The 19,390-nt window shown below is 40.4% G+C and overlaps 1 protein-coding gene across 1 annotated transcript in view; it reads left to right on the forward strand.

Moving 5' to 3' along the window:
* The window catches only part of CFAP61 (cilia and flagella associated protein 61), a 174,902-nt gene that overhangs the window by 14,376 nt on the left and 141,136 nt on the right, over positions 1 to 19,390 (forward strand). Inside the window, exons 6-7 of the mRNA XM_063299927.1 lie at positions 8,479 to 8,611; positions 18,087 to 18,240. Coding sequence (XP_063155997.1) covers positions 8,479 to 8,611; positions 18,087 to 18,240 — 287 coding nt within the window. The remainder of the gene's footprint in view (positions 1 to 8,478; positions 8,612 to 18,086; positions 18,241 to 19,390) is intronic.

Below are 19,390 nucleotides of genomic sequence, written 5' to 3' on the forward strand. Positions count from 1 at the left end.
GCAACTTAATGTCACATGAGTAACAGTATAAGTACCTTTGTCCCCACTCTTGCCCAGAAGCCCCTGGCACCTTGGTTTATTTCCCTGTCTCCCACTTCTCCATGAGAATTCATGGTCAGTGTGGCTGTTCACTTTCATCTGTCCAGGGTGCTGAATTGCCGTGTTTGCCTATTGGCTAATCTACAAAGCCTGTCAGTTGAGTTCACAGCTCAGCCTTCTTCTGCTGGTGATTTCTATCTATGGGCTGATGAGCGCTTTCCTGTCGGTGCCCGGCCAAGGTGGCCTGGTGGCTGCCAGTTGTCAGGACGGTCCCTGTGGGGCCATCATGACAATTGAATAATATGAAATATTGTCCTTTGCAAGGACATTACACAGTACATGGAAGGCTATCTTTCTTACATTTGCAGTAGAGCCATCAGAGAGCAACTCAAAGGTTATCTAGGAAGCTTTGTGGAGGATTGTCCAGAGGGGCCCATAATATCCGATCTGAATCAAATCTCATCCCATTCTCTGTTGTATCTATGGAAGGGATATATTTTTAGTAGTAGATTATCCCATAGATCACAGAAAATCTTTGGGAGTTCATTTTCTATGTGGCCCTGGATACGAGAGTCAGTTTTGTTGTTGTTGTTGTTTAATTACTGTTATTGATAGCTGGCAGAAATGAGATTGAAATCTTATTTTTTAAATGCTGAAATAGCTTATGTCCTTCTTCAGTGCATGACAAGGTTTGGAAGTTAGGGAAGCTGAATTTTGTTGGAATTGCATTTTGTTGGAAAAGCATTTTTCAGTTATTTTTATCCTATATAATGTTAAATTGATCCCCACCTGCATCTCATGGAATTTCTTCCCATGGAATGCTTGGTTAGGCCCATTGAGGCTGCTTTAAAAACCTGTAAAACTTGAATTATATTTGTTGTTGAATTGTAAAATTGTTTTTTTTAATAATTGTTAGGTTTCATTAAGTCAAGTCTGGCTGTATGGACAAATGCTCACAGTCTTGACATGTCCTGAGTAATAATTCATAGTTTTTCCAAGCCATTAAGCACTCTTTCTGATCCTATCCATCTACCTTATCTGTTATCTCCACATATTACTTTCCTCAAACTTGCTGAATTGATTTGATTCTCATGTTGTCCACCTGGCAATGTCTATATATAGAATGTGTGTTTTTTGCTTGAAGCAGGTTTTGGCAAACAAAGAATTCTCTTTGCAAAAATTTATTAAGTTATATCTTGAATTACTGTGTTTATTCACAGTATTTCCTAAAGTATCTAACAATCTGATCCCATGCTGAGTCCTAAATAGAAGAAATATTTATTTTTTTATATACTTGTATTAACATTTTAAATTTATTTTACTTTCTAAGCTACTTTGGGAAGACTGTTGTCTTCAGAGATGACAAAGAAGTAGATTCAATTAAATAATTAATACTCAGCTTAAAATAGTAAGAATGACTTGATGAAATGTACAGAAGACTTTTGAGATCCATAGTATTAAGCTATTATTGGTAAATGTATAGCTCTCATCATTCAGATACTTGGTACAGGTACTAAAAAAACTCTTAATTAATCTGCCCATAAATAGTTTATTTCATACTCTAGGAAAAGTACAAAATACATTATTGTTAGATATGAGTAAAGAAAGTCCAGTGGTATGTAGGAGTATATCGTTCCAACAAACTTGATGGACTTCTGTTTAAACAAGTGAAAGCTATTAAGTCTTTTGATAAAAGAGGCATGGAACCTGTCATAAAAGAGAAGCCAATACTTAGTTCATCAGCACTATGAGACCTTCTCTCATTCTCTTAATGCAACCATGAAAAGGCAGGCAACATGTCACATTACATATAACATAATGCAAATAACATGGTCATGGCAAATCATTCTTATATACTATTAATGATATTTAATCTTGTCTGATCAGTATTACAGCTGTGCAAATCCTTTCGAAGAGGTCTTTTGGAATGAGTGGGAGTATATGCCTTTTTTTCTGATTAAGCAGTTGTGACTGTTTCTATGGTCCCACAGCTGCTTCAAAAAATTCTCCTGGGTACGTTCACATTGTATGTAGAGGCAACTGGGAGCAGTTCCACAGGAAATGTTTTATGACATTTTGTATTATGTCATAAAATGTTTTATGATAGTTTTATGTCATAAAATCTTTTATAAAACTTGCCAAATTTCTATTCCACGGGAGTCATGGGTCCTGGATTTTGGACGCATTCTGTAAGTTAGTCCATTTGAGGTACCTTGGTTCAAAAACTGTTGCCCTACAATGTACCATTTCACCTGGTTAAAGGTTTTATTTATTTGTTTGTTTGTTTCTCATATTTCTGCATCTCCCATCTCTCAAGCGACTCTGGGCAGTTTACAATTCAATTAAAATAACAAGGTATTAAAATCATAAAAACAAGTACATCATAAAAATATAAATATAAAATATAGAGAATATTTAAAATTTATATAAAATATAAATTCCTCGGGGCCACATCATGGCTCCAACCACCCCCATGATTGACTATCCCCCCTCCCACCCCAAGTGAGGTAGCAAAACCAGGTTTTCACTCCCTTTCGGAAGGCCAGGAGAGTGGGGGCCTGCCTCACCTCTGGGGGTAACATGTTCCACGGGGAGGGGGGGACCATGGCAGAGAAGGCCCTCCTCCTGGACCCTGCCAATCGACAGTCTCTCATGGACAGGGTCTGTAGCATGCCATCTCTGCCTGACTGGGTGGGACATGTCGATGCAATGTGGGTGAGGGAGTCCCTCAGGTAACCTGGACCCATGCCATGTAGGGCTTTAAAGGTAATAACCAACACCTTGAATTGGACCCAGAAGCAAACTGGCACACAGTGTAGCTCGCGCAATGGTATTATATGGGCCATCCTTGGGGCTCCTAAAACTGCTCACATGGCCGCATTCTGAACCAGCTATAGCTTCCGGATGCTCTTCAAGGATAGCCCCATGTAGACTGCATTGCAATAGTCTATACAGGAGATGACTAGGTCATGAGTGACTGACCGGAGGACCTCCCGATCCAGGAAGGGGCATAGCTGGTGCTCATGAAGTTGGGCAAAGCCTCCCCTGGCCATGGCTGCCACCTGCTCTTCCAGCAGGAGTTGTGAGTCCAGGAGAAGCCCCAGGTTCCACACTGGATCTGTCTGGGGCAGTGCAACCCCATCCAGAACCAAAGATGTTAAATTCCTGGATACCCAGGAGCCCCCAACCCACAGTCAATCGTCTTACCAGGGTTCAGCTGAAGCCTGTTGTTCCCCATCCAGACCCCCACAGCATCTAGCCACTAAGAAAGGGTGGTCACAGCATCACTTAAGTCATCCGGGATGGAGATGTATAATTGGATATTGATGATACCTCATCCTGTGGCAACAGATGATCTCACCCAGTGGTTTAATGTAGATATTAAAAAGGAGCAGAGAGAGTACCAAACCCTGTAGCACCCTGCAAAGGAGTGACCAAAGGCCAGGTCTCTTGCTCCCTATCAACACTGATGGGTCCAGCCCTGGAGGAAGGAGGCAAACCAGCGCAAAACCGCACCACAGACCCCCAACTCCCTGAGCCAACCCAAAAGGATACCATGGTTGATGGTACTGAAAGCCACTGAGTGATCAAGAAGAGCAAGGATAGATGCACTGCCCCCATCCCGCTCCCACCAGAGATCATCCAAAAGTGTGACCAATGCTGTTTCTGTCCCATATCCGGTCCTGAAACCCGACTGAAAAGAGTCCAGATAATTTGTTTCATCCAGGCTCCTTTGGAGTTGCAACACCACCACTTTCTCAACCACCTTCCCTAAAAAAGGGAGGTGGGAGACTGGATGAAAATTGTCCAGTATGGTGGGATCCAGCTATGGTTTCTTGAGGAGGGCCAGCACCTCTTAAAGGTTGTCAGAAACACTCCCTCCCTCAAGGATGAGTTCACCATCGCCTGGACCCACCCACACGTTACCTCCCAAGCTGCCTTCAGCCAGGAGGGACATGGATCTAATTGGCAAGTGGTGGCATTTACAGTCTGGAGGACCCTGTCTACTTCCTCCGGCCCAACAGGATCAAACTGTTCCCAGATAACCAGGTAAGTATGTTCCCCAGGCATTTCCACAGGCTGTGCACCACACTTGGCACCCAACTTGGTACAAATCTGAGCGATTTTATCCTCCAGATGCTTGGAAAATTCCTCTGTGCGGCCCTGTATGTGAGTTAATGGACCCACCTTCCCTAGTAGAGATCGGGCGATCATAAACAGGGCTGCTGGGCAGCATTCTGCGGATGCAATAAGAGCGGAGAAATATTGACATTTTGCTGCTCTTACTGCCACAAGGTAGGCCTTAATAGCAGCTCTAGCTTGTGTTCGGTTGGATTTGGTCCTTGTCTTCCTCTAGCAGTGCTCTAGACATCTCTTAATCCTCTTCAGAACCCTCAGCTCCTCCGTAAATCACAGGGAGTATTGGGTTCAATGGGGAGAGGTTGCAAGGGTGCAATCCTGTCCAAGGGCCCAGCCGCCTCCCTGTTCCATGTGGTAGCCAGGGCCTCCGCTGGACCATGCAGGAGATCCTTGGGTACAGCCCAAAGCTCCCTTTGAAACCCCATTGGGTCCATCAGTCACCAGGAGTGGACCAATCAAATGGGTCTTGCCTCCCTGCGGAGGGGGGAAGCATAAGAGAATCTCAAGGACACCAGAGCATGATCTGACCATGACAAAGAGGACAGATTTAACTCTCCCCTCAGATCGTATTGCCACTGCTCCGACAAGAAAACCAAGCCCGGTGAGACCACTGTCCTGAGTCAGGTCCCAAATAATCTGGGACAAGCTCATGGCCGCCATGGTGTCCATGAACCTCTGAGGCACGCTCCAGGGACAGTAGATTGAAGTCTCCCAGAACCATAAGCCTGGGGAACTCAGCTGCCCACCCCGAATGGCCTCCAGCAGCTTAGGCAGGGAGGCTGCTCTGCGGCGGGGAGGCTGGTACAATAGCAGCGATCACTGGATTGAGATGGGTGGCAATACAAATTGAATGAATAAATGAATAAATACAAATTGAATAAATAAATAAATAAATCCCAACTGCTCTTGGGAATTCAACTTCAGGAACAGGGTCTCACAACTGGCCACTTGTGGATCAGCGCCCCTGAAGCCACCAGAGATTCCTGGATGACAACAGCTACCCCTCCTCCCCTTCCCTGGGATCTTGGCTGGTGCCATACTGTAAACCCAGCCCGGCACATTTCTGAGAGGGCTACCCCCCCTTCAGGGCCCAGCCAGGTCTCGGTAATACACGCCAGGTCTGCCCCCTCCTCACTGATCAAATCACATATAAGGGGTTGTTAACTTGTTGTTAACTGACCTGGAGTTCAAGAACAACAGCTGAAAGCCAGAGCCTCCATGGGTCTGCTGTCCAGGGCCTGCGTCTGAGTACAGAGGGCTGGAACACACTACCAGTACCAAACACCAGGGGCGTCTTCTCCAAAAATGGGCTGCCCTCTGACTCCCGCTATGACAACCCTGCCCTGTCACCACCTGAATGGAATAGCCTGCCCTAAATCCCCCAGAGCTCCCATTTCTATTTCCCCCCAATCCTGGCCCGCCAGTTTCCCTGGTTAGGGGTCCCTCAATCCAAGCTTACAACAACAGACATACACCAAGTAGTCACAGGGTGGGTGGCGAGTTCCCCAGCACTTCAGCTCCCACTCTCACTGCTGCAGGAACCCAACCATCACACCCACATCTACCACACCCCCTTCACCAGCCTCTCTCACTAGCCAGCAGAGGGCACCACACACACTTCTCCTCTTCTCTGACTCTCACTCAAGGAGGGGGGTTCCCCACATACACACCTTATCCACTCTTGGGTTCCCTCCCCATCTCTCACACTAGGGAGGGAGTGTCCTACTCATCACACTGGAGGGACCCCAGCAGGGCACTTGGCCCTTCACTCCAAGGGGCTCACTGGCCACTCGGGTCTTCACTTTGAGGGCTCATTCACCCACTTGCCTCGCCGTGGCTCTCTATTGTGGACTGCACTCCTGCTGCTCCGGGAGACTCCACCCCAGCCTCTGCTGCCCCGAGGGGCTCGTAGGCCATCCCCCGCCAGGTCACTCCCATCCACCGCGGTGTTTGGCTCCTTATTCTGGCGGGCTTGCCGCTTGGCTCCTTGGCCCAGGGAGTTTGCCGTCCCACCTAGTTCGGCATGGTATTCAATCACTGGGCTGGGGGCTGGGGGGAGACTTATAGTCAACATGCTGGGCCCACTGGGCCACCCTAAGGGTTCACTGCGCCGGTCAGTTGGCGCGTTCTGCCTCTGCTGCTCCGGGGAGATCCGTCTGGGCTCGCAGGGCCACTCTCCAGGGGGCTCTGTGCTGGGTCTGCTGGGCCACCCCAAGGGTTCACATCGCCACCCGGCTGCCGTGCTGCACCTCCTGGGTTCGCCATGCTGCCCAACTACTGCACCACACCTCCATAAAGGTTACAAAGTATCAAACAGACACAAGCATTTTTAGTATACAGATAACAACTTTTAGCTTAATTAAATATGAATAATAGGTCAGTTTGATACATAGCATTGCCAGTAAGTGTTTGCATGTTCCTGAGATCAGTGGGGCTCTGAAGATGACTCAGAATGTATTGAACTTCAGGTTAATTTTATACAGGGAGCCCCCTCAGACACTTTTTATGCCTTGTCAACCTGAAAATGTAAAACTCAAATTCAGTTATACGATTTCCCAGCCGTGCAAGGCTCTCAGGCTTCAGAAAGGATTAGTGGCTTAGGCCAGGCTCAGCAACAAGCCATGAAGCTAAGGAATAATCTCTTCACCTTTGTTAATGTGAAGCTCTTCACTGAGTGCAGTGAAGAGTTAGAACTACAGTTTTTATACCCATTGTTGATCTACCCCATAGCTTCACCTCTGAGTCTTTTAAGTCCTGAACATTGCTTTGTTCTGCCAGAACAAGACCTACCTGTTCTACTCACATCCAGTCTGACTTTTTACCCTGCTTCTTTACGATCCTTGGCTAGGCTAGGCCAGGCCAGGCCAGGAGTACTCTTAGGAAACTGTTTCATTCCTGTGCATACAGTATTACTTTTTTCCTTTTATGTAGTCTCTCTTCCCTTTCATTTATTTCTCATTCTTCTTTAAACTTACTGATATGGAGATGTTTAACTGAAGCAATGCAAAACTATTCCTTTCACTACGCTAAGGGTGCCCTAAGAAATGCCTTTCCCATTGATCAGTATTCTTGAAAACAACAGTGACGACCACTAGCATTTTGTATGGTCAGGGATCATCATATCTGGCATAAAGTCATTACAAATAAATCTATCCTTAAATAATTGGGCATATCTCCTGCAACCATGTTTGACTGCATTGCACAATTATATGTAGGATTTAATCTAGAATAATACCATATCAGTTTAATTAGAAAAATTCCCTAGATTTCTAATGCCTTCTCTTTGCTTTATGACATATGTGTTCAAAAAGTCCCCACTTTTTCCCTAATCAGACTATTAATAATGCCAAATGACTTCTGGGGTATTTAATTACAACTGTGTCTTTATTTTATCTCTGAGCTGGTTGTTCCAGATAGGACGAACATATCATAGTTCATTCCAGAAATCTTTCTGCTATATTGTTGAATCTTTAAATAAGGCATTAATTTCTTTTATATGCAATTGCACTTAGAAATACATTCTTCATAATTGATAGGGCAAGCTTTATTATAAATGTAGTTCAATCAAGTAAAGATATATTTCAACTTCTAGTTCAAATGAGACTCCATCCACCCAAGGCTTGTTTAAATATGTGAAGGGGTATTTCCATACCTCACTGTGGTGTTTAATTTGTCTTGTTGTGTGTTGGACATTAGCACAGCTCACGTTTAGATAGTAATCTGTAACCATTTCAGGTTTTAGATTATATTTACACTTTTTAAAAATTCTTTTAACAGCCTTGATACTATTTGGTCCAATAACCTTCAATGTAAAATCATAGAAGATTAAAAATATTTTTTTCAGCTATTTAATTATTAATTCTACCAATGGATTGGTTAACAAACCACAGATAGCTCTGTCAATGGACAGTCTGAATCAAAGACTTAGTGCTACTTATTTGCTGTTAAGCTAGAACTCTGGCTTACTATATGATATAAATCCAAATGCTAGTAGCTGAAATTGTACTACTGTATATAGCAGTGGCTGAAGACAGACATTTTTCTTGTCTCCTGTATTAATTTACATATTATTTTGTTAAGCTTTGATATTAAAATGGATTATCTAGTTTGCATCTGCTCTAACCATCTGTCATAATTTAGGAAAATATCTCTGCATAAGATTTTATGATATTTTGCAGAATACCCGTTTTATGAAGTTTATTGATGCCTTTTGTTTATCAATTAAACTTACATTATATGAAACGAAAATAAAATCCTAGTTATTTCTTGTCATTCTTAAAAGGTTAATTTCATCTGTAGGGTAGAAGACCATGATGATCTCACCCCAATCTTTTCACGGCACAACGATACTCTGAGGCAAACCTATGGAGAATATTTCCTTGCTGAACTGATAGAAGCTCAAGATGAAAATAATCTTGCTGTAGTTTGTGAGGTGAGCCTTTGATAGTAACAGTAAATTACTAGATAAGCTACTTGTCTGATATTTTTAATGACAAATTGGATTCATTTGAGATATCCCATAATATACCAGCCCTAGTATGACCAGGGTTGAAATGGCTCCCTGTCATCATTTTATCTTTTGTATGTGGGGAGCAGAGTTTGGCTAGTGAAGATTTCCTGCTATAAAAAATGGCTTCCGTGGGTTCTAAATGAAGGATTCCTAACACCTCTAGAGCTTCGATTTATGGTTCTCCCACAACTCCTAAAAGAAGGAGAGACAGGAAGTAGGTATATCCCATCTTGCTCAAAACAGATTGCTTGTCACTGCTTTACCTTTTACACAGAGCTTCAATTCAATTTCCTTCTAGGCTTTTATTTATATTATACAGTATGTCAGAAAATAATGTTGAGATTTACTATTGAAATGGTTCTTTTATATTTTGCCACTATTCCAAAACCCAAAGAAATAGATACCCAGTACATTCAGCTATTGGACAGGGGCACTATAGCTAGAGTTCCTAGCATGGGAATGCTAGCTTTTGATTTAAAAATGCTGCTATCCCAAAGGTTAGGCCATACAGTATGCTGGTGCATCAAAGGCAAAGACTGGGAAATCCTAGAATGTCAAATACAGACCTAGGATCATACTTCACTAATTGTGAGAGCAAAGATGAAAGAACCTAGCTCGTCATGGATGGAGTTTGGCAAAACAAGGATTCAACTGGCTTTTCAGACCCCAATCCTATGGAGGCAGTTGCACTGGAAACCTCCCTTTTGTCATACTGCTCAGAGATACATGTAAGTAAGATGTTACATATAGCAAAATATCAAATCTGCTTTGATTGTTGAGCTATGAGTGTAGAGAGTGTGGAGAGTAGGATGTTACAATAAAAATATGTACTGCAAAGCAATATGTACTGTTTAGCTCAGAAACATTTGTATTGTAGATATGATATATGATACGGTATGATACAATATGATACAATATGACAAGTAAAACAATATTCTAGTGTTTGCCAAATGAAAGTTGTGCTGGCCTGTCATCTGTTTTTATGTTGAAATGCTCAGCACCTCATCTTACTACTCTCTTAAATATTTTCACTGTGAGAAAAACATTTTTATGTATTGTTTTTTTCTGCTTCAGTTATACTGTATGGTAGAAAAAGGGGTGGGAGTTTAATTGAACTACATTCTATTTAGAAGCCTCCATTTTACAAAACCTATGAAGAAACATTTTTCTCAGCAATGCGGGGGGGAAACACCCCTATTCTTTCATTTAAGAAGTGAAAAGCCTCTGGCTTTATTTGAAATTTTTATTTTAGAATTTGTATATTCAAGGAAAAGATTTTAAAAAAGGTTTTCCAAATACCATTGTTTAATTAATTAATTGATTGATTGGTACAATTAATTTCGCCACTCTTCTTCTTTGAGTGTCCTTGTGCCTAAAGACAATAATATCGGACTAAACTGTGGGATGGTTTTTCACTGCTCCCTGCCCCCCCCATAGTATATATGTAATAACTCTGAATTGTCCTGCAAGATATTTATCTATCATTTAGTCTCAGCTGTATGTTGCCATGCTAGTGACGTAGATTCATGCATCATTATCAGCCATCTTAAGTTTGTTTTTGGCAGGAGTGGGAAACCCACAGGTTGCATGTAGCCTACCTGTGCCAGTTTTTGCGACTCCTGGATTCTGCGTCTCCAGATTGTGCTACAAAAATTTAGTGGCAGACTGGCAATCTTCAGTGATCTGAGCTTTTGCTATTTTTTAAATTTAAGATAAATACTCAAATAGGTATATTAATCCTCACCAAGCTTGATGTTCCTATCCGAGTAAGCTTGCTAATGCACTCTTCCAAACAAGGAAGACTGAAGAAATCAGTTCTGCTTCTCCAACAGTAGCACTGTGTCGTTGCCACTCACTCTGTGGCTTTTAGAGGCTGATCTTTAAAAACTGTGGACGTGAGTTGCTAAAAGCTTGGCTACGTGCTCCTGGCATGATGTACAGATTCTCCAACTGTGGTTTATTTAAAAAAAAATTCTAACCATTCTGTCCGAAACAAAACCCAAAGCCCAACCCATGATGTGTTTCTACAGGGGGTAAGCTCTAAATTATACATTCCTAATATGTAATACAGAACTAGGATAACAGCTATGAACTGTATTCAAATTTCAAAAAATCAGTACAAAATAAGACCAAGTCAGAATCAACGAGAATCTATTTATCTATTATATTGATTGATTGCTATTCTGAGTGCCGAACGTAGGAGTAAAAAAACAAAAATAATGAATAATAACATAAACAACAATGGCACAGTAACAACACAGTGGCACCTGAGGACAACAATGACACAATAATCATACAAGAATACTTACCTTTGCTTCAGTTTAGGTTTGGAGTGTGTGGTACTTCCCATTTACATCTAGAGATAGATGGATCCTATACATAGCAATTTTATATGGGTCTGTTCCACACAGTTTTCTTAAAATTAAAACCCATATTTAAATTCTCCATATTTTCCCTATTTTTTTTTTGTAGACATTTGTCCTATAATACATTTTTGTATGCTCTTTCCTGTAAAAAAGAAGAATTTTTAAATGAATCTTTTGATTGAAAACAGCATTGCAAATATTCAGGAAAGTGCACATTTCAAAGGATTATCTTTTCCTTTTATAATTTCTATTAGGTATTGTTCACAGTTCAGAGAATAGCTGTATACCAATTCATATATTGTTCTGAAGAATATGAATTAGGCAAATTTGCCTAAAAACATGGAAATAATTATCAAGCATTCCTGTGTCACATAACATTTTACTTATTGTGTTTTATATCTTAGGTTTTTAACGTTGCATTTATGTACGTTTTACTATATCTTTGCAAGCTGCTCAGAGTTGTTAATAGAGTAGGCAGTATATAATTTTTAAAATAAATGAATAAATAAAAATTACCAGGAAGTTATGTCTACATAGAGAGGAATTTTATAGATTTCCTGTATATAAATTCTGTTGATGACAAAAAAACAAGTAGGTTTCTTAGGTTTGGTAGGGCTCCCAGTGGGACTTTCATTTATTTGCAATAACTGCCTAGGGATAATAGCTGTGAAGCCATCCAGTTAGTATAGCAGAGATCTGACATTCTGAGGAAGCAGGTTGCATTTTTTATTAAAAAGCAACTGATGGCCAGTTTCTCATTCTGATTTTGTTATGGGAGGGTCCCTGCTATGAATTGCATATGGGAAAATTATTCCTTCTGATAAGCTTTTGTATGGCTGTAGTCAGTGGAGAGAAAAGGCAGGACAGGGACTTCTTTTCTGGGTGAATTTTCAGGATTACTCCTGCTGCTAGAGAACCATTGCAGTAATTATCAATAAAGGGCTGGGAATTTATTATTATTTTTAATTGTATGGCATAGCCGTTTGGTGTTCATGCTGCTTTTTCTTGCTGGGAAATCCTTGTGAGGTCCAGCAGCCAGATGTGTAGACTATTTAGCCGTGACAAGTCACTTTGCCCGGGGTGCACGAGGAGGCTAGTTTACACTGCACCGAGTTGGGCTGAGAGAGAGCGACTGGCCCAAGGTCACCCAGCCGGCTTTTGTGCCTAAGGGAGGACTAGAACTCACAGGCTCATGGTTTCTAGCCCAGAACCTTAACCACTAAACCAAACTGGCTCTTAGGGCTGGGAATGATAGGACAGAAGAGATGCTGTGCCTGACCTGCTCGGGGTGGTTACTCTGAGTAGCAGTCCCTAGGCTATATGAGATAATTTCTACCATTCCATCATGGAATCCAAAACTGTTTCCTGCTAGCAAAAGCTCTATACCATTGTAGAGGGCACAGAGAATAGCCTTGTAAAAGAGTGGGGAGATCTGTTACCAAGGCAACAATCCCATTCCAGTAAACAAACTTGAGAAAGTGTCTCAGACAGGCCCCTCCCTAATTCATCGTAAGTTAAAGTGAGGGAGAAGGGAAGCATAGTTAGACTTGCAAGACTGTGTTACTGTAGCTGTAAAAGTAGTTTTAGACCCATATGGAATTGGTTTCTTAGTCTGGTCTATCTTATAGGGCTGACAACCACCAGCTACTACAGGGGTAGACAGCCTACAATCCCTGGTCCACATACAACATTTGGAGTTTCCCCCCAACCAAGTTTACTAACTGGAAAACCAGGCCCTCCCTCCCTGTGTAATAAGGCTCTATCCTCAGCCTCCTAACAAATGTTAAGTATGGCCCTTGGATGCATGGGCTATATTATCCAAACTAGCAACTGTGCAAAACATAATAATGCCATGTCAGAGACATTAAAAGGTTGTATAGTTGGGAATGCAGTTTATCCAAGAGAGTTTTTCATGGCTATCTGTACTCTGTTGCTCTTGGACTTAGTGGCTCAGGCAGCCATTAAAAGGGTAATTCAGGATAGTGACACAATTGGAGGAACAGGAGGGAATGATGAAAGGATTACTTTGCAAGAACAGGAAAAAGGTAATGGTTTGCCTTGCCTTGCCTTCCAATAATACTATTGTGTCTATTAAAACTAGGTTTGCATTCAGGGAGGGGAGTTGTTTTTTGATGCCCAAAAGTTCGTTCCTTTGCAAAAAGCTGAATTATTACCAGAGCCAGTTTGGTCTAGTGGTTAAGGCTCCAGGCCACAAACCAGGAGACTGAGAGTTCTAGTCCCACCTTAGGCATGAAAGCCGGCTGGGTGACCTTGGGCCAGTCACTCTCTCTCAGCCCAACTCACCTCACAGGGTTGTTGCTGTGGGGAAATCAGGAGGAGGAAGGAGTATTAGGTATGTTCACTGCCTTGAGTTACTTATAAAAATAATAAAGGTGGGATAAAAATAAATAAATAAATAAATTGATCTACATCCTGCTTTTTGTACAGAAGCTCAAAGCAGGGTACATTGCACTCTTTCTTCCTTTTTTTTCCCATCACATCAGCCCAGCAAGGAAGCTTTGGCTGAGAGTCACCCAGTGAGTTTCCATGACTGACAGCAGACTAGAACCTGAGTCTTCCCACACCTAACCCAACACCTTAACCACTACATTGCACCAACTCTCTACGTTCTCGTGTACATACAATGGTGCTTAAAAGTTTATGAACCCTTTCGAATTTTCAATATTTCTGCATAAATATGACCTAAAACATGATCTTAATTTTAGGACACACAAGTCCTAAAATTAAATAAAGAGAACCCAGTTAAATAAATGAGTCAAAACATTATAATTGTTCATTTATTTATTGAGGAAAATGTTCCAAAGCTATATATTGGATTTCACATTTCGTATCTATCAGCAGGATATTTCCTTTCCTGTCTATCAGTTTTCTTGAAGAGAAAATAAATTCACCAGATGGGTTTTTTTAAAAAAAACTTTATTATATTTTCAAGAGATAGATAAAAGATAAAAAACTGAAAAAGAAAACTAAAAGAAAGAAGAAAAACTAAAAGGGTGTAGAAATAAATAGAAAAGAATACATAAAGAGTGACTTCTGACTTCATACAGTAAAGATATACATAAAAAAACATCACTCTTACTCCAGTTTTTATGGTAAACATTATTTCTGTAGTCCATTTCAACTTGCAATATAACATTCCCATCTAACACAATTTTCCACCACTTAAAAACAGAACGAAGAAACCCTCAGACACAGTTTTTCATCAAGACAAATAACTAAATATTGTCCCTCCCCCCTGTAATAATTTTTAATCCTCTCTGCCAGCTATAACAAGAAGTAACCTGACTATATCTTACTGCTAACATATATATAAAAAAAGTTTACTAATATCCTTTTACCAAAAATAAGAGTAGCATCCAGAAAACAAAAGCATTGATCTTAACCCTTAAAAAGACATCCTGACAAAAATATTTAAAATTTATCCCACCTCAAAATAAACCAAAGCATTTACATATTCAACACTGTACAGAGAATTTCCCCCTTTGCACCTCCATCTTTTCTTCATCGTGCCTTTAAAAGTCCAGATTTTCCTCCGGGACCTTCCAATATTTTAGGCCAAATTCCTTTTCTTCATATTTCAACAGTACAGTCTTTCCCACTTCTCTTTTTAAGTCCAGTTCTCTCTTTCCTTCAGATTTCAACAATCTTTTCCAGTTCTCTTTTTAACTTCAAATCCCTAATTCCCATCTTCTTCTTTAAAAAGCTGACTTTGTACTCTGGGTATTTCACAGCATTTTCGGTTTTCTGCAACTGTTGGCACACTTTAATTTCCACAACTTCTGAGAGATGGTCCAAACATTGAGTGACTTTAAGAGAGAACTCATCGAAAATCAGTTTAATTTCTTCCATGTCTCACCATAGTAGGTTAAGGCGCCCTCTAGTGACTCGGGAAAATAAACTCCATTCAAAAAGCGAGACTTGTTTTTCAGTGAAAGTATCCTCTGACTTATTATTTACAGAAGTCAGCCAATCAGCATAGTGGAAGGTAATAACGAAGATAGCTTCCCACAGGAACATAAAAGCAGAAAGGTCCAATTTCAAGTCCACATGTGCAGATTTGTTAAAACAAGGGAAGTTTTCAATATTCCTTAAAACTTATTTTAAAAAAAGTAGAAAAACAATAATCTTGACTTTCAATGTTGCAATTTATATATAAAAAAACCAAATTTCCAAATTAAAAAATCTGTAAAAATAATGAAAATCTCCAAGAGGTTCAGCATTTCTTTGCTATAAAAAGCTTCTCCTAAGTAACAAATAAGCAAAAAAATAAACTGTCTAAGAAACGGGGTGACCAGATTTAAAGTCCATTTTTTGGCTTCAGTGCAGCCTTAATGACAGCCCCGCCTCCCTGCAGTCCCAATCACAGATTGATTGCAGGAACTTTGTTCCGTGACCCACCCACCCCCCGCAAGGAACTGCTGTCCTGAGAACAAATGGGGTGATTTCCTGGATTCTCCTTACCTCCAGAGAATTCTTCAGGTTGCAGGAACCCAGCCTGTGCCCAGAAACTGCTGCGCCACCAGCTCCACTTTAAAAAGCAGTACCAATCAATCCACCATTCCCACCGGAAGTCAACCAGAGGGGTTTTCTAAGGGAGTAGGGAGTAGCCACTAAAGTTTAACCTGAGTGATCAGGATCATTTAAGGGTTAAACTGGAAACCAGTAATTTTCTAGGTAATTTCTACAATATCTGTTTTATAGGAAGTTAAGTCTTAAGAAAATAGGCTTCATCGACTTGGGATTCCAGTTCATATTGTCTGGCTAATTTTCTTCTCAACCTCAGCAACTTCAACTCCCAGAATTCCCCAGCCAACATGAGTTGAAGTCCACACATCTTAGCTGCTGAGGTTGAGAAACACTGCTTTAGATGAATGATCTTGGAAGCGGTGAAGAGAAGCCTGGAACCATCACACCATGATGTATGCTTTTAATTAACTGCATGTAAATAGGCTATTCTTTATTGCCCTTTAATTTCAAAAATTTCCCCCTTTAGTATACATATATACATGTGTATCTGTGTGTGAGAGAGATACATACACACAGTAGTATTCTATACCATTATTCCTATTGTTTGAGTTGAAAATGGAAAAAAAAAGCTCATTAGGGATGTCCGTGAGTAAGGAAATGCCAGTTGGGTGTGACAAGGTATTTTTTCCATGTCTTGAATTCTGCACTAATGGCAAATACATCCTGAACTCTCTGTGTGACATTATTTCATTTAGTTAGAGTGCTATCACATCGATCATTACATTTTTTTTTCTATGCTAAATATTCCTAATTCCTTTAATCTCTCTTTGAGATTATTATTTTTAGTCACCTGATTATTCTCATTGGCCTATTCTGAAACTGTTCCAGTTTGTCTGGATAAGTAAAGTGAATTGCCTATTTGTCTAGGTCCTTAAATTGAATTCTGGATATTTATAACATAGCGTACAGTGCTTTATGACCTTTCCAATCTTTGTGCCCTCAAATCCAGTGCATTTTAACCCTCAGTTTTTACATTGGTTGCTGTTGGTATTGTTTATTTGAGTTATTGGTTGAGGGGAAAAAGAGGGGAGGAGGAAACATAGAAAAATGTAGCTGCTCTTAGAGCCATCTCCAAACTAGCCAATAGCTAGACCGCTGTGATGCAGAGCACTCAGAATATGTTTGCAGACTTGTGTTTGGTTGTGGTAAGAGCTCTCCTAAAGGCTGCTGAGAAGAATCAAATATTTGTAACATCTCCATTTTAAAAAATGTAAGTTCCAGCTGTTACCATCCTATGAATCTATACAGACTCCTTGGCTGGTAGAAAACAAATGAGAAGTTAATTGCAGTCTTTATATTATCCAAGCTATGTGTAATTTGGATTGTTATTCAAGGTAGCAAAAGTCAATCAAAGCCAATTTGGATAGGATTTTCTTCATCAGTCCACTAGGAATAATAGAATGCAGCCTAAATATTCCTCAGGTGGGAAGAAATCCTCATAGCAACAGCATTACCACTATACCTTTATTATAGCCAGATAATATCATATGGAACTGAGATAACTTGACTTTCATACAAATTGAATTCTTTCTTAAGTCAAAATGTACCAAAACAACATAGGGAATGCATACAGAGAATAAGTTCTGGAGTTCATTCCAACCCTTACTAATAGCGCCACCCCAGGTCACATGACAGCATGAGAGAAAGAAGGGGGCTGAGAATGGGGCAGTCAGCAAAATTCTGAACCACCGCCTGCTTTTCCCATTGATATTTCTCTCTGAAACCCCCTCATCCCCAACTAGATCCAGTTTTTTGTAGACTTATTCCTCCACCCCAAACTTGGTCCAGTTCTGCCTTTAGATAATTATCTTGCTGACAATAATAATATAATTAACTACTAATTATAATTGCCATAAATTGCCTTCAGTATTAAAGCCAATAAGCTTCTCCTATCTGTTGTTGGAGCATGTGAGAGGGAGGACCACATAGCACACAATTCCCAATGTTGCAAGGGTATTGGAGGGAGGGGAGGAGTCAAAAGAGTAAAAAAGATGGCCACAATTGTGTCAATGAAGCCCTAGCTCATTTTAAAATGTGGTACACTTAAAAGTATGTGGGATTTTACACACATGGTTGGGCCACCATCATGACTTTTTTGACCCTCAGGTGGATGCCCTGTATCTTCTGGCTACCCATTAGCATCTGATTGAATACTGGTTGAATAGAATAGTGTGTCTACCAGTGTGGCTGTTCTTAAAACTAAGTATGGAAATCACCAGATTAAACTGGAATATGTGAGCTGTTTTTCAAATCCTGTATATGGCTTTGAAGCCTGAAAAATCATCTCTGTTAACACAAAGTAATCAGTGTGCTGCTTAATGCCTCTTACTTTTATTTCATAGTTATCTGTCAGAGATCCCTTTGCTGTATTATAAGCAGAAGCATAAATTTTAATACAAAGAGTTAAATGGTATCTCTTCTTAACTTACGAGATTCTATATCTTAAAAAAAATATTTATCGCATTTTTAAATGGATGTTTCAGGATGATGGCATAGCAGTGGGCTTCATGAGTGTATGCTCTGAAGTGAATACACAGCTGCTTCATGACTGCTTTGATTTGAGTCTTTTCCATGGACTTTGCAAACCACACCCAGATGATATTCTTAAACCACTGTGCATTCCAGGTGAAATTCCAGGTGAAATCAAAATATTTTGCAAAATTTAACTAAGCGGTAGAAAATAAGTTGGGCTAATACATTTCCCATCAGGGTCAAAATACTCTGTAGAATTTATTGGTAATCACTTCCACAGAGGAAAATTTAATCCTATGCAAAGCATCTGTGTAAGAGACAGTGTATGGAAGTAATAATAGCCATATTAACTTCAGAAAAAAAATAAAATCCACAAAAGAAATATTATTAAACCAACTGATATTTTTAATAATTGCAAATTTTTAAGTTTCTTAAACGTTTATTTGTTTATTAGGCTTCAGATGATTTAAAAATCAATTGCTGATCTCATCTTCCCTACATGTTTTGGAGGATTCCTGCTTCAGTGGAATACAACTTTATATCAGATAACTCCCAGTTTGCATACCTATAGGCCATAACTCCATCTCAGAATTTGGTACATATTTCCAAGACGAGCTATCCCCCCCTATTAGTGTAAATATACTCAGTGCAGGTGTGACTGCTATCTTGGGCCCACAGAAACAAGGGCCCCAGCCAGGCCTACAGTATTTTTAAAAAGTGGTCATGGTCAACTGCATGGCTGGCATGTGTCCATAGAGAAAACTAGGTATTTGATTAGGCCAGCATGATGGGTGGTGGTAAAGTGGCAGATAAATGTGGGCTGTGGACAAAAACATCCTATAACCTCAGTGACTACTGGATGACTGCAAAAGGACACAGAGAGCTCTATACTGCCATCTAGTGGTTGACCAGATTCCTGCAAATCTGATCTGGTAGTCCTAATACTGATGCAACCTGCCGCCATCACTCTACCTGCACTCCCTCAGACACCCCCCCACACACACACACACAACAAAGATTCCAAGCTGCCATTGCTTTATCTGTGTGCAAGTTTCAGGCACCAAAAGAGGTCTGCTCCCTCAAATGTAGACACTAGCTCTTTAACTGATCACAAATGTTGGGTTAGGATAATCCATCTGAGAGGTTTGTCTTAGAACCCAAGTAGCTCTACTTGGATCCTTCTTGTTCTGGGTTTTGACTGATGCAGAGATACAAATATTCAGAAATTTGCAATTATTATTGCTCTTATAGAAAATACCGTCTCTCTAGAGTTTTGAAAATTAAAATGGGCTAATCATAAAAAAATTGAGTTCAG

Source organism: Candoia aspera, chromosome 3 (assembly GCF_035149785.1).
Source record: "Candoia aspera isolate rCanAsp1 chromosome 3, rCanAsp1.hap2, whole genome shotgun sequence".
NCBI classification, from domain to species: Eukaryota; Metazoa; Chordata; class Lepidosauria; order Squamata; family Boidae; genus Candoia; species Candoia aspera.